The following is a 13,454-nucleotide window of genomic DNA, read 5'->3' as shown; positions in this document are numbered from 1 at the left end:
ATTCGAAGTCATACGTCTTAATCGGCATAATGCGGCGCCGGTCGCTTTGAGTTAGAGAAATCGAACAATCAGAACCGACAGACCCTTCGAGGGTACTACTTTTCCTTAAGATTGACATGTAAATCCGTCTGACATCATTCAATTATTAAAATGCCATAAGGAAACTGCTATAATGTCAAAATTATGTGACAGGAAATGTATAAATTAATGGTAAAAGTAATACACACCTTGATTTAAGTCTTGGACGCTTTGGCTGGAGGAAGCATTCGAGATAGCTCCTCCGAAGTCGTTATTAAGCTGTAACGACTGTCCTCGAAGCTTTCGACGTAATTTGGGCATGTCAAATGGCAAGGATCGTAGGTCGGCTTCGGCTTCGGCGCGTCGTCTCCTTAACTTCGGCATGTCGAAAGGAAGATCAGACAAATCCACATCCTCATCTTTACGTTCCTCCTCAGTATTACTATTTTTAAAATTAATGAAAGCATTGCGAGAGTCCACGCCCTCTCGTGAATGAATTGATATTCCACTGTCGGAGCCTTGAATTTCCGCATCACCGGTCGTGGAGTGTCTAAACGTTAAGTTCAAAATATTTCTATTTTGTAACGCACGACGCTTAGGTTTGGCAACAATTTCCACGGTTGTTTGCGTTGTCATGTTTCCTGTTTCGGCGTCTTCAGGAGACACTTTTTGCGAGTTATTGTTTTTGTTGTTGTCAGATGTTTCTGACGCTGGTTCTTGCGACGATTTATCAGATATGGGACTTAAAATATGTAGCTTAGCTGGATGATGGCCAAACCCCGACAGCTGCATGTGGTGTGATTTTGTAAATGGCACGTTTCCTGAGTCAGAGCTATGCGAACTTAACGAAGACGAATGACGGCTTTCTGAACTACTGCTACTCCTGTCTCCTTCACTATTACTACTTCGCAGTGACTCCATACTTCCTCCGCTGCTACTCGTGGCCATACTTTCCGTGCTAGAGTACTTACGACGCGGACGTATTACGCCAGGCCTTCCTTTAAACTCCATTATAGGGCCGACCCCCTTTGGCCCCGTATACCGATTCAGTTCTGGTGTGTCAGAATCGGAAGTGGGTCGACCCTTAATCTCTAAAAAAATACCGTCTTTTGATTGCCCTCCTTCATCATCACCATCGCGAGATTCGCGACTAGAATCTCTCAGTCGTTGTCCGAGATCAAGTTCAGTAGAGCCCTTAGCATCAGCCATACTCGCTTCACTGCTTGTCGGTGTATCACGGGCACGCAGTGATTTTACTGGTAACCTCAAATCTTTCAGACGAGGGTGCGCGGGTTGTGACTGAGGAAGATTCGGGGCACTCTTAATACTATTCATGGCAGATCCATCCTTTTGTTGAAATTTAGTTGGCAATGGAGCCGTAGACGGCGGTGAAGGCGTATAACCGCGTAGTGGGAGTTGAGACGCAGAAGCTGTTCGGCCATCTCCTTCAATGTGCACATTTTCCAATTCCTCTGACAAGGCACAGGCGTTGCTTTCATTTTCCCTTTTTTGACGTATCGTAGGAATCTTAGATCGTCGTACACTATCAGTTTTCATGGTCACCTTACGGCGACCTTTGTAATCTGGTTCGCTATGCTCGACAGCATCGAAGGCAGATGAAGCCGAAGAAATAACCTTTCGGCCTTCTGCTTGCAGAAGAGCTGGGTGGTTACTGACTCTATCGAAGTCATCTAGGTCATCATCCGAGCGTGCAATTTTACAGTCAAAAGCTGTTTCATAAATCTGTCTGGTGGTCATCTCTTGCGGCCAGCGGGGCAGCGGCGCCGGCACGTAAAAGACGCTGCGAGAAGACCGATGCTCCTCTACATCTTCGGGCGCGGCGCACGCGCAGCCGGCCGCGTCGCGCCCGCGGCGCCTCGGCGGCATCCACGCGCTCTCACCGGACGAAGATGATGACCGCTCTAATTCGCGGAAACCATCCTCGGCAACTGAGAATCGTTTAGGCAGATTCGGTCTGGGTGCAACGTGAGGAGCGTCTAAGCTAGCGGATTTCCTGTACCGCGGACCACGAGATGAAGATGTAGTGGAAATGGTGGGGGCCGACGGTGCTGGAGGCTGTGTAGATGTTTTGAACAGATCACCGTAGTAATACGGGCTTGGGTTTCTGCGCGGTGCGTTAGCGTATCTCGGGTCAGAACGCCCGCTGTCTGGCGAATGAAGGGAAGGTGCTGTAGCGAATGGATCGAATTCACCGAATTCCTCTTCTTCTTCTTCTGAGGATGATGATCTGTCGTCTGATGATGATTCTATAACAAAACAAACGTATGATGTTATTCAATATACCCTAATTTTATTGAGAGAACAAAAATATTACGTCTTAACCGATGTTGAGAGGCTCTAGGATAAACTGTGGATAACGAGCAAGACATGAGTTTACGATTTTCTCCAACGTCTAGTGTTGCTCAGTTCGTCTCAAGTGGCATCGTTTCAAGTTAAGTGTCTCGTTTAGAAGTCCACATCCCATTAACTACAAGCTGATTGTAAAAAATCGGAGAAAAAATGTATAGATTTTAATAAATTTTTTTCGAGAACTGAAAACACATTTACATAAAGATAAGATATTTGAAGAATTTGGTGTCCAAAGTTTTCCTCTGTCGAAATTTATATGGTTATAAATTGGACATCGTTTCAAGTTGTTGTTATTTACCCTCGGAAGGGTGAGGTGAAAGGACAAAGGGTGCCCTTGATAAACGTCCCGCTTTAGAGTTATTCAAAGTTTCATTACTGTTTTGAATCGTCATTATTTATAGTTTGGCAATCAAAAGTAAGATTGTATTTATCTGTGTGTAAAAGTTATCAGCACTCCTTTGTGTCACCTTCTGAGATACAGAGACTATTATGATATCAATGATTCACTTCTTACAATATTTACATTTCACGATTACTTTAAGATATACTTGCATCAACACACTCACGAGAATTTACGACGCAAATAAAATATTGTTGGTGAAATTGCCCCTTCGTTTTCCAACTTATTCATTACCATTTCAATCGAATCTGTAGTACTTTTACCTAAGTTAATGAATACGATAAACCCCTCATACACGTGCCTACACGCGAAGCTAATGTTATTTCAAAGGCACGACGAAATACCCTAACGAGAATTCCTTGCTTCGTGTAACAAAGGACTCCTCCTGAATGCATCATGAACATAAAAGTCTGGATTTTTAAAAGCCGCGACGATAGGAAAGAACTAACGAATCGTAGGCTACCGTAGTATGCCATTTTATAATAAACTTTTTTTAATGCGCTCCCTAGAACAAGGCCTTTTGTTTTAATACCGTATTTTCCGTTGCCTCATTTAGATTATTCTGTAGAGTATTGTTCTTTGTGGTTCGCAAAAAAATATTGTGATTTAGTATTTATATTTTCAAGTTCTTTGTAAGTGGCTGTGTTTTAAATCTTAAGGCTTCTTATATAGTTATAAAATAGTACACTACCTTTGTGTGTGTTTAACAACAGTCTATTTTATTTCCTTTCATAAGAACAAACGCAAAGAAAATTACAGTCATCAAAAATAAGAGGAGTTCGAACGTTCAACACGTTGCGTCGATTGAACAAAACGGCGTCAAAAACTGTACAAATTGTCTATTAGCGACGTGGAGAGTGCAGATGGGAGGGTAAGTGACGTCATTACGTCACGTAATTACTTTTCCGCGTGGATGACCAGCCCGCGCGACTCGAAATTTGTTAAATTGCCGCGATTAACGTGTTAAATGTCTTTCTGAAACGTGTTGGCAGTGAAAGGTTAAAGGTAATCGACTAGTATGTAACGTGCTTAAGGACATTTGAACAAAATTCGACTCTAAAGACAACATAGATTCCTAAATAAAGGAGACAGAAGTTCTTACAAATCTCTTTCCTATTACAGATCATATCAAACCCATAAAAATGTTACTCTAGCAGTAGTAATCCGAAGCAAAAGAGGTAATAATAAAAGCCTCTGTTAATATAAAATCCCGGACATTTTTCCAGCCTAGTCTAGACGGACGGACAAACGACAAAAGGGCTGATTAAAACTTGCTATTGTTGCATCAATACGAGCTGGTATTAGCGGTGAAACTCTCTGGATAATAAAAAAAACCGCAATCGGGTAATTTTACTCGGTACTGGTTTTTTACGTCGTTTTTTGTTCAATGACTTAGGAACATTAATCATTTCATGCGAATTTGTTAATAGTGTTATTATAAAAGCATAAAAATTCCAAAAAGGATTTAATAATTTTCGGTGTTTACATCAAAACATAGATAAATAATCTATTGATTTATTATGGATGGGTACATTCCACGAAAGCTTTATCTAATTCTATGTAGGTACTATTTTACTAATAGAATTAATTTTCATTAGCCGTGATTTACTTTAGCGATCTATTAATACAATGATGATTGCTCCGGCAGTTTACCTATAAATTCTGGAAAGTATCCAACCGTTTAGTATTTACTATATTACCGAGAATCAAATACCAACATAAGCGCAAATTTAAACTGACCCAATTACGAAAATCGGGGAACGAAATCTCTAAGAATTCTGGTTGTTTTTCTTTTTTTAATAAAGCAAGACTGTCTAGCGCTAACCACAGTGAAAACAATAGCTTTAACTAGGCTCCACCATGATTGTTGCAGTGGAAGAATGGACCTTTTGTCCCAACCGTCCTACGTAGGATGTTCTTAAAAACGTAAGAGCTTGTACGTAAAACCAAGAAAATGAAGCACGAAACGTTGTTTCTAGAAAGCCATTCAGTAATTTGGCTAGCGACGTATATTTCGGTAGGTACTCTCCGTATTTTTTACAACAGCAATATTCTTAATTAAGTCTTTAAGAAAATCGTGTTCAATTGGAGGTAAAAACGTCTGCAAGTGTTTTTTTGTTTCTATAATTACGATTTAATAGATCGAGAAAAAATGTTATTTACAAAATCGAAATTGTGTTGTGTTGTTGCGAGGATGTTTGGCTAATCAAGTCGTAACTTTGCAATACTGACCGGTTTCTTAAACGTAAGTGTTGCTACAAATTCATGCTTTGACGCGATTGATAGGAAGTGGAGTTTCATATTTCTTTAAACTATTTTGCACTCATTTGCATATTATGACATTTTACTACATTTTAATTAAACGAGTGAACCCATTAATAGTGACTAAATATTTTAAGATCCGTCTAGAACTACAAAGACAATGTTTCAGCACAATTTCATCAATAAATCCTTAACAGATAATAATGTCCGATTGCAAAATGTATTCCAAAATGGAAATTTGTTACTATAATCTAATCAGAAATGTGTCATGAAAGTGTAATCTTTATATTGTTTGTTTACTAAGTGCTTATTTTTATACGCGATTTACTTGTACACCGGTTTGGTATGAATAAAGAGTATTATGATCTTATTATCTTCTTTTAAAGTTTTGTTTGACTATCAGTACTTCATATCACAATTTACTACTAATCCACATTTTTTTTTAATATTCATGTTTATCAACACTAGTCAGAAACTTACCAGATTCGTAATATGGTTGGGAGCGATGTCTAGACTGTTTCTCGTGTCTGAACGGCGCTGAAGGTGCTGGCTCTGGCGGAGACTCGACCGAGCCCTCGGGCGCACTCTCGGGACTTCTTCGTGAAACACTTGGAGCCGACAAGTCAAAGTCGGTCCTTCTTGCAGACTCGTAGTCGGCGCGTCTTCGGGCCGACTCAGCGTCAAACTCTGCCCTCCTTCCCGAATCTCCGTCGAATTCCCGACCGTAATATCTTCGGCTCTCGTATTCGTAAGGACGTCGACAAGAGTCAAAGTCGTAATTTGTACGGCGGGTGTCGTAACGCCATCTGGTGGCTTCGGGGGAACGGCGTGGCTCTCGGGAGCGGCGGCTGCGTTGTGGGGAGCGACGGGCTGTATCTCGGGGTGTGCAGTATGCTTCTATGAACTCAACCTAAAACAATAGAAACACATAAAATTAACCAAGGGACCTCTATCGATTAGTAGGTAGTCACAATTCCATTGTTCAAGGACCCTGGAATATGTTTCTTTACATTGTAAGCGGAAACGGATGGAACAATTAAGCTCTTAAGAGCACACATCGAATATGTAGGACAAGAGCCCTCGCATACCAGTTGACTATTAGTCGAAGAGAAGCCCTTCATCATGAAGGTCGATTATGTGGCAGAGTAAAGTGGTAATAAAATGCAGCGGTCACATATTCAGCGACCGTAACGGCCGGTTAGACGTCCTCTCTCCCCTCAACGGGGCGTCATTACCACGACCCGTTTGTGTTTATGGGGACGGATATAAAGAATATTATGAGATATTGTGCCTGCATCGACGATACTATGAGGTGATAACATTTCGGGGGACGCTGCCAAATTTTGTTGGTGCGAAGACAAATTTTTATAGGAACATTTCTGGGATGTTTGGTCTTTTATTTTGTCCGCCGCGAGCCCGAAAGGGCACGATAAAATTAAACGGATTTACAACAATAAATGTACACATATTTTTAAACAAAACATGCAATATACAGACATTTCTTGCACTGTTTATTGAATGGAAACAATCTGAGTAATAATTCATAAGTGAAACTTCCAATTAAAAAAGACACCCGACGCAAAATAATGAGAGGACAATCCAGTCGCAATTCGCATATTTTTATTTCGGAATCTGTTTATAAATAAGATGATATCTGTTTAACCCGGGGGTGGTTTCAGGCCATTAGAGACAGTGATGAGTTCCCGCTTCCGCGCCTCCGGACATGAAGGGTCTCTTACCAAGAGTTCTCATTAAGGGTTAAATTAGTAGCAGCACAGATGGATTCGTCAAGAGCTGTTTACGTAAACAGCTCAACGTACGCACTCACACTTTATGTAAAGTTTGCGCAACAACTTTATGGCGGAATTCGAAATGCTTGATCGACATGCATTTACGTATATTTTTATTGCCGCAATACCTTCGATATCAGTAACATTTACTACCTACATTGTAGGACGGCAGTTGTTTTATATAAAAGTTGTAAACTGGGAACAAGTTCGTCAAAAAGAACAAAAGGGTGATCCGTTTTGGGCCGGGGGCAGTTCTCTTAAAACTTTTACTATAGAAGGGTAGGCCCGGCTCATCTGGCGCATTGTTTAACGATTCCTTGCTATGCATGAAAATTTATTTACATAATTAAACGTCGACCGTGCCACCCTCCAGTTTTGATTTGCGATGTCTACAGAGATTTCTGCGTTCTTTATTTGCATATTTTGATGCTTAATTAAACGACCTATAATTTATACGTAGGTATTTATATACTCCTCGACGATAGAAGGTTGAATTTTTTTCGTCAAGGCTACTAAAATATTCGGTTGCCAAAATTTATCATATCGCATAAACATAATCTAATCTATAACTCTTTTGCATAGATTAAATGGGACCAGTAAGGTGTAGAACTACATAAAACGTTGGGAAAATTTGCACAACATTTTGTCCTTAATCAAAAAACATTCTAGAAATTTCCCTTTTTAAATCGTACAGCTTTTTTATTTCGAATTTTATTTACAGATTCAAATCAATAGCGGCATTCAAGCGCAAGGGTTAACTCTGAAAGGGATCAAATTGAATTCTGCTCAAGCACACATGTTCGCGTCTGGCCATTCATCAATTGTATCGTATAATGGGGGTAGAGTAGTCAACAGCTCACTTCCTGCACTCATATAACGTATACAAACGTACTATAGTAGAGTTGCACTGTCCTACCATTGTAGGTAATAATAATTAGCTTCCTGCTACATTGTAGGACAGAATCTGCAAGTAATAGCTTATTAACGCACCAACAACACACAAAGGCCTTGTTGATTGAAGTTATCAACGCAACACTTTCAACAGAACGGTAATATCGAAACTGGATTCAGTTAATAATAATTCTACTGTCCAATTTGTTTTTGATTTGTAACACAAGGAAAAGATTCAATTCGCAACAGGTTTGCCAGTTCCAATTCTAAGAGCGAATGCAAATGAGTGAACGGCAATATCTAATTCTCGAAGTGAATCGCAATCCAAGGAAGGAAATCGAAATAAGATAAACAATACTGGCCTTCAGCAGGATGAAGTCGTTCAGACAAAGAATAAACAAGGAAATAAATGCTTAATTTAATTCTGAAACCATAGATCAACGACAGTCATTAATCATTTATAGCTACATTTAAAAAAGACTTCTAGTTAACTCTGGGTAAACGTTTTGGAATTCAGGATCTAAAATAAATGCCTATAAATTTTCAAAGCACGTGTCAAATGACGTCCTTTGCGGTGACTCATTACGACCTTTAAAGTTTGTTCTCCATGTGATAAAATCTTCCACAAGACGTTTGTGGAACACCGCAGATCTTTAACAACAGAGGTTTTAGGATAATTATATCATTTGTCTTGAACAATGGTTAATAATAAACAAGCTCTAGATGCCGAGGAAGTCGTCCATATAAACGATTCCGGGTTCACCCAGTATGAGTAATGCAAACAGTATGAAGGATGTGGGACAAGACGGAGCTTTCAGACGACCAGATGAGTCACCGGCCCGACCGAGTATTTATACCGGAGACACGCCTCCTGGGATCCCGAACTAAAATAGCGCGGTGTCGCGTGACTTCAATATGGTAATGCGCGTTCCCAGCTATACATTTTTTGTGAAATTTTTCCACACCTATAGTATTATTTTCGAACGATGAATCAATAAGTTTCCAAACAAGGAAGCGCTTGTTAGTAACCAAGGTAGTTTCTAGCAACAGAGTATTAAGAATAAACATATAAATTTCATTGTAGCGCTTTGAGTACCTGCATTTTAAGGAACTGATCACAGTTTTGAAGAATATAACTAATGTAAGCATGAATGTAATGCTCAATTCTCATAACAAAATATAAAAATGAGGGGAAATATGTCTTCAAAAATGAATAGTTCAAGGACTTGAAAAGCACGTATTTCCTACATGCTTGTCGCAAAGATTAAAACATGTATACTAATTAGGTAAGCTTTTAGCAGATGCGCAGCAACAACGTGAGTCACCGTGACAATTGCCAGTTCTGTTTACAATAACAAATGATGACAAACAGCAGACTTACTATCTACAGAACAATCTTATACATCTCTGTAGTTTCAAAACGTAATCGTCTTGTTGTGATGGAACGTGACGATACGGAAGGGGGACTCTAAGTCTATCATTTTCGTTTTACGCAGACGTGCAAACAGAAAAGTTACGGTGCAATATAAAATAGAACAACAGGAGAATTCGTTAGGTGGAATTGCATTTGCCGACCGACAATTGGCTCGGTCATACCTAGGCCGCCGCCAGCCACTGTCTGGTCACGTTCAGCAAACCAGCGACAGCAAACAGGTCCCACACAACTGAATTAAACAGATTGCATTTTGTTCTTTTCACTTTCATGGGCTTTGACTACATTTCCAATTATTTGACGTTGGCTCGAAGCCCTACGTCTGTGACACGTCTAGTCAACGAGTCATAATATTGTTGTTTACTTTCGATAAAAAATTAGGAATCTAAAAAATAAATTCCTGATTCATCTGAATACCATTGCGGAGTATTTTTATACGTTGCTGAAAATATTTGTCGGTCGTCTATTCCGCGTGCACGTTTGTGTGACTAATCTAAATGAGCACACAATTGTTGAAAGCGACAAAACAGTAGAGAAAATAAGCTTAATTACTAAGTTGCCAGTCCGAACCGCCCTAAGGGCACAGGGGTCTTCTTAAGTAGACCCTTACAAATGTTTCAATGAAGGGAGCAATTATGGAAGAAATTTTCAACACCTCCTTGAAAAGGTCATCGCACCCAAAGACTAGAAAATAATTAGTGCAAATAAACGGAATTATAAAGCTTAAGACAGTAGAAAATGTGATAATTCTTGAACTTTATCCAAAGTTTTAATTCTCACTCTTTCAATTGTTTTAAACACAATGACCGTGACAACTTTTAGTTTTTGTCAAACTAAAAAAGTTCAGTGAATAGAGCTTTATGGTCGTCTTTGTGTCTACAAAAAAGGGACGCGGATCAGATTTGCTTCTTTTGTAAACATTGTTCATCTGTCGCAGCTTAAGCATTTGGAAGGCGAGAAAATTTTAATATGTTTCTTACAAATAGTAGTAGACCGGATAGAGAGGAGATAGATCTTTTGTTATCGACAAGACTTGTCGTTGAGAACAATAGAGCACATAGAACATTGCTACGAATAACGAAATTCGGGCCTTGTTTATTCAAGTGCTTGATTCGTTACTTATCAACGGTCAAGAACAATTGTGTATTGTTTTTTCGTTTTAATCATATCCGTACTCAATATTTCCTAGCTCAATGGAAGTTTTATTAAGATTTTGTCGCATTTGAAAAGAAAAAAGATTGCGCCTCCCGTATCGAGGAGCAAACTTTGCTCTCTGAACTTGTAACTGAGTTAAGTCAGTCCCTCGAGTGCCTCAGGTTCCTAATCAATATTTACTTACTCCAGGCTCGATCTCAGTTTATTTTTGGCTCTTTAATACTTGTTCAGGATGTCTGCTTACATTAACATCGTCTATTACTTATAAAGGAGACGAAAGTCTAAACGTATCTGATTAGCATGTCTGCAAAGTCCAGCTGTTTACTTTCTTTTAAACTCTTGAATGGAAACTGTTTGAAACGAATAAACAGTATGGTATCTGCTACATCCGATTCCAAACATTAGATAACGTTAGTGTGAATGAATTGAGCGAGCCACTTACCACATGCACCACTAGGATCCATTGCGCGATCTGGCGCATTTTTGATATTAGTTTCTTGTTCGACGGCATTGTTAAATCATAAATCCAACTTATAACAATCCAATCCAATCCAGCAGTATGTACGGAATCCACAAATAGCACAAGAACGATCACCAACTTTATCGACCGTTTCACTACCGACACGCACACACACAAGTTAATAAAACTAGACCTACTCGTACACTTTCACACAAACTTGTTCTTGTTCAACGTACACTAAATGTTTGTAACTACAGTAGCTTATCTTGCCAATAATGTGTAGTCTAGGCGTTTGGCAGTAAACCCTGCGATATAAACGCCTAGGACGGTGCGGTTACTTGACGAGTCCAACTGTAGACTGACAACACTACTCAAACGCTATACGCGAATGTGTAAAACGGTGACTCATCGCCCCGCATACTGTTTACCGAGGCTTGAGTCATCGCGGTCGAAATAGCTCCGGCAGCGATGAAGCGCTGAGGCAAAAGAACGATAGCGAACACGCCACTAAACCCAACGGAATTGTAAAGCGCTAGAATGCTTTGTTGTAGATAACCGACTCCATTAATACCTCCATTCCGCACGTGTCCCTGATTATATAAAGCAATAATGAACTTTACGTGCTACAAAATAAGGCACAATTTTTTGTCATGGGCCACTGGGTAACTAAACGTAAACTTTCCCGTTTAGATTTCGGCCCGACTTGAGTTATGTTAGATTACGCTCGACTAGGTCGAATGCCGTTTTGAGGTCGTTTACGCGTTCTATGCAATAATGAATAAGTATAGGTACGTATAATTCAAAACAACGATAGATTACTATCCTGTTTTGTATTGAGAGTGAATTATATTGAACAATGTTGTCTTTGGTATGCGGGTTCTGGTACCCAGTTCGTAATTAAAATAGATACGAACTAGATTAGAAATAGTTGCAAGCGCTTTCGAAACAAACGTACTGCGGTGTGGCTAGTACAAACCGCGATGCCAACAATAAATCAAGTTTACTGACCAATGGTTCTTTAGTTTGGAACGTTAAATGTCGTTGCGGTAGCTAGCGTTCGACCGATAGTAAAACAAGAGAAGAAACTGTTGGTATTGGAGACCTCCAGAGCTAAGTTTGGCCGTTTGGCACTTATGTGCCGACCTTTTATGGTCATCGTGTTTTGCGTAACTTAATGTGAAATGCTAATTATAAACGTACTGACCTGTAACGACAAAATGTGAAGGAATTTACTCTTGAATTCATAGTATTTTTGAAGCTTACTAAACAATCGTAAAATATATTTGCTGATTCTTGTTTGGTTTCTTTGTCCAAGGTGATGTGATGATTCTTCCGAGACAGGCTCAGCCTAGTGGAAGAGTCACTAGAAATATTATTATAAATAGAAAATTGTAACTTTAGTTTAGCATATTTTTTAAGAATTGGAATGTGACTGGTAAATAAACATTATTTTATTTTTTTATTTTATTTTTATGTTATTGTTACACCTTTCATAAAAATTCTTTATCTCGACTATGCGGTCACAGGGCGCCTTTGTGCGTTAACAATAATAAACTGATATAGTATTTCCTTTATGGTTCCAAACCAGAATTTCCTGTTGATACGAGCGAACTGGAAACAAAGACGTGAACTCTACGCATTTGGTGAGGATATTCTTGAATTTAACATTTTAGCTTGTGATTTTTCAAATAGAGAACAGATTTTAAGATAATTTAAGATTTGCATTATCAAAACAATGCAGTACCTATCAAAATGAATCAGGTAGAAAAACGACCCTTTTTAGGAATCCTAAAATAAGACACGTTTTACCTAATTACTTTATTCACAAACAAATCTATAATATCCATATATCGATTGATCAATTCAACAGTTAATGTTTGCAAGAAATTAAAAAAAGAATAAAAGAACGTAGTTACGTCTCCCAAGATTTGCTTTCTAGACATAGGCATTTTTAAATCGGCTTAGTTAGTAAATTAAGAGAGGCATTTGAGGTTTCGTTAACAAATAATTTCAGAACTGTAAAAAATCATTCGTAATATTATTTACTTAACAATTCGTAATAATAATTCTTTACCTTACTATTCGAATATAATTTACGTAGCAAAAATAAAGTTGGTTGCCGATAAATGTGATACTTACAAGCTACGGCTAGGTTTATTTTAACAAAAATATTTTTTTTATTTAATTTTGTATGTATTTCGAATTTATTTAGTTACAGAGTTCACTGACACATCGATAATTGCATTTACTGGCACAAAAGTTGTTTGTATATCGTTAAAAATGTGTTGTAATGGTTGCCAAACAGAAACTACAATGATAGTATGGCAAATATCTACTTAAACAAAGTTATCTGGATCAATTATTACATGTGTTAAGTCATATTGTGTGTTATAATTCTTATCTGTTTATTAATCGTAAATCTAGTGTGAGTACTGAACTTTAGCATTAATTTAAGATTTTATATCGTAATCTCAAAGTTAAAGAAACGACAATAATAATATCTAAAGGATAAACTGCAGTTTCGTATGTTTCAATAGTAAAGGACAAGTTTTGTTGTAATTCAAATGAGAATTGAACCATGATAATTCTATGTATGTACGTAATGTATGGACATAATAGAGTATTCGTTTGCAATGCTTTAGCATTATAAAGAAGTATGACTATTTTTGTGAAACA

At 38.5% G+C, this 13,454-nt stretch overlaps 1 protein-coding gene across 2 annotated transcripts in view; it reads right to left on the bottom strand.

Moving 5' to 3' along the window:
- Nucleotides 1-13,454, bottom strand: part of hwt (SH2 domain-containing adapter heavyweight) — a 225,575-nt gene that overhangs the window by 3,516 nt on the left and 208,605 nt on the right. The window contains exons 1-3 of one of the 2 annotated variants that reach the window (XM_076123297.1): nucleotides 10,761-11,200; nucleotides 5,531-5,960; nucleotides 228-2,285 (exon numbers count right to left, since the gene is read on the bottom strand). In XM_076123297.1, coding sequence (XP_075979412.1) covers nucleotides 228-2,285; nucleotides 5,531-5,960; nucleotides 10,761-10,829 — 2,557 coding nt within the window. In that variant the 5' untranslated portion in view covers nucleotides 10,830-11,200. Of the gene's footprint in view, nucleotides 1-227; nucleotides 2,286-5,530; nucleotides 5,961-10,760; nucleotides 11,201-13,454 lie in introns of those variants that run through there. The other variant, XM_076123296.1, reaches the window with a different exon arrangement.

This window comes from Anticarsia gemmatalis, chromosome 15 (genome assembly GCF_050436995.1).
Source record: "Anticarsia gemmatalis isolate Benzon Research Colony breed Stoneville strain chromosome 15, ilAntGemm2 primary, whole genome shotgun sequence".
Taxonomy (NCBI): domain Eukaryota; kingdom Metazoa; phylum Arthropoda; class Insecta; order Lepidoptera; family Erebidae; genus Anticarsia; species Anticarsia gemmatalis.
The sequence above is the reverse complement of the archived record's forward strand: the minus strand, read 5'-3'. Positions and strand labels throughout refer to the sequence as shown.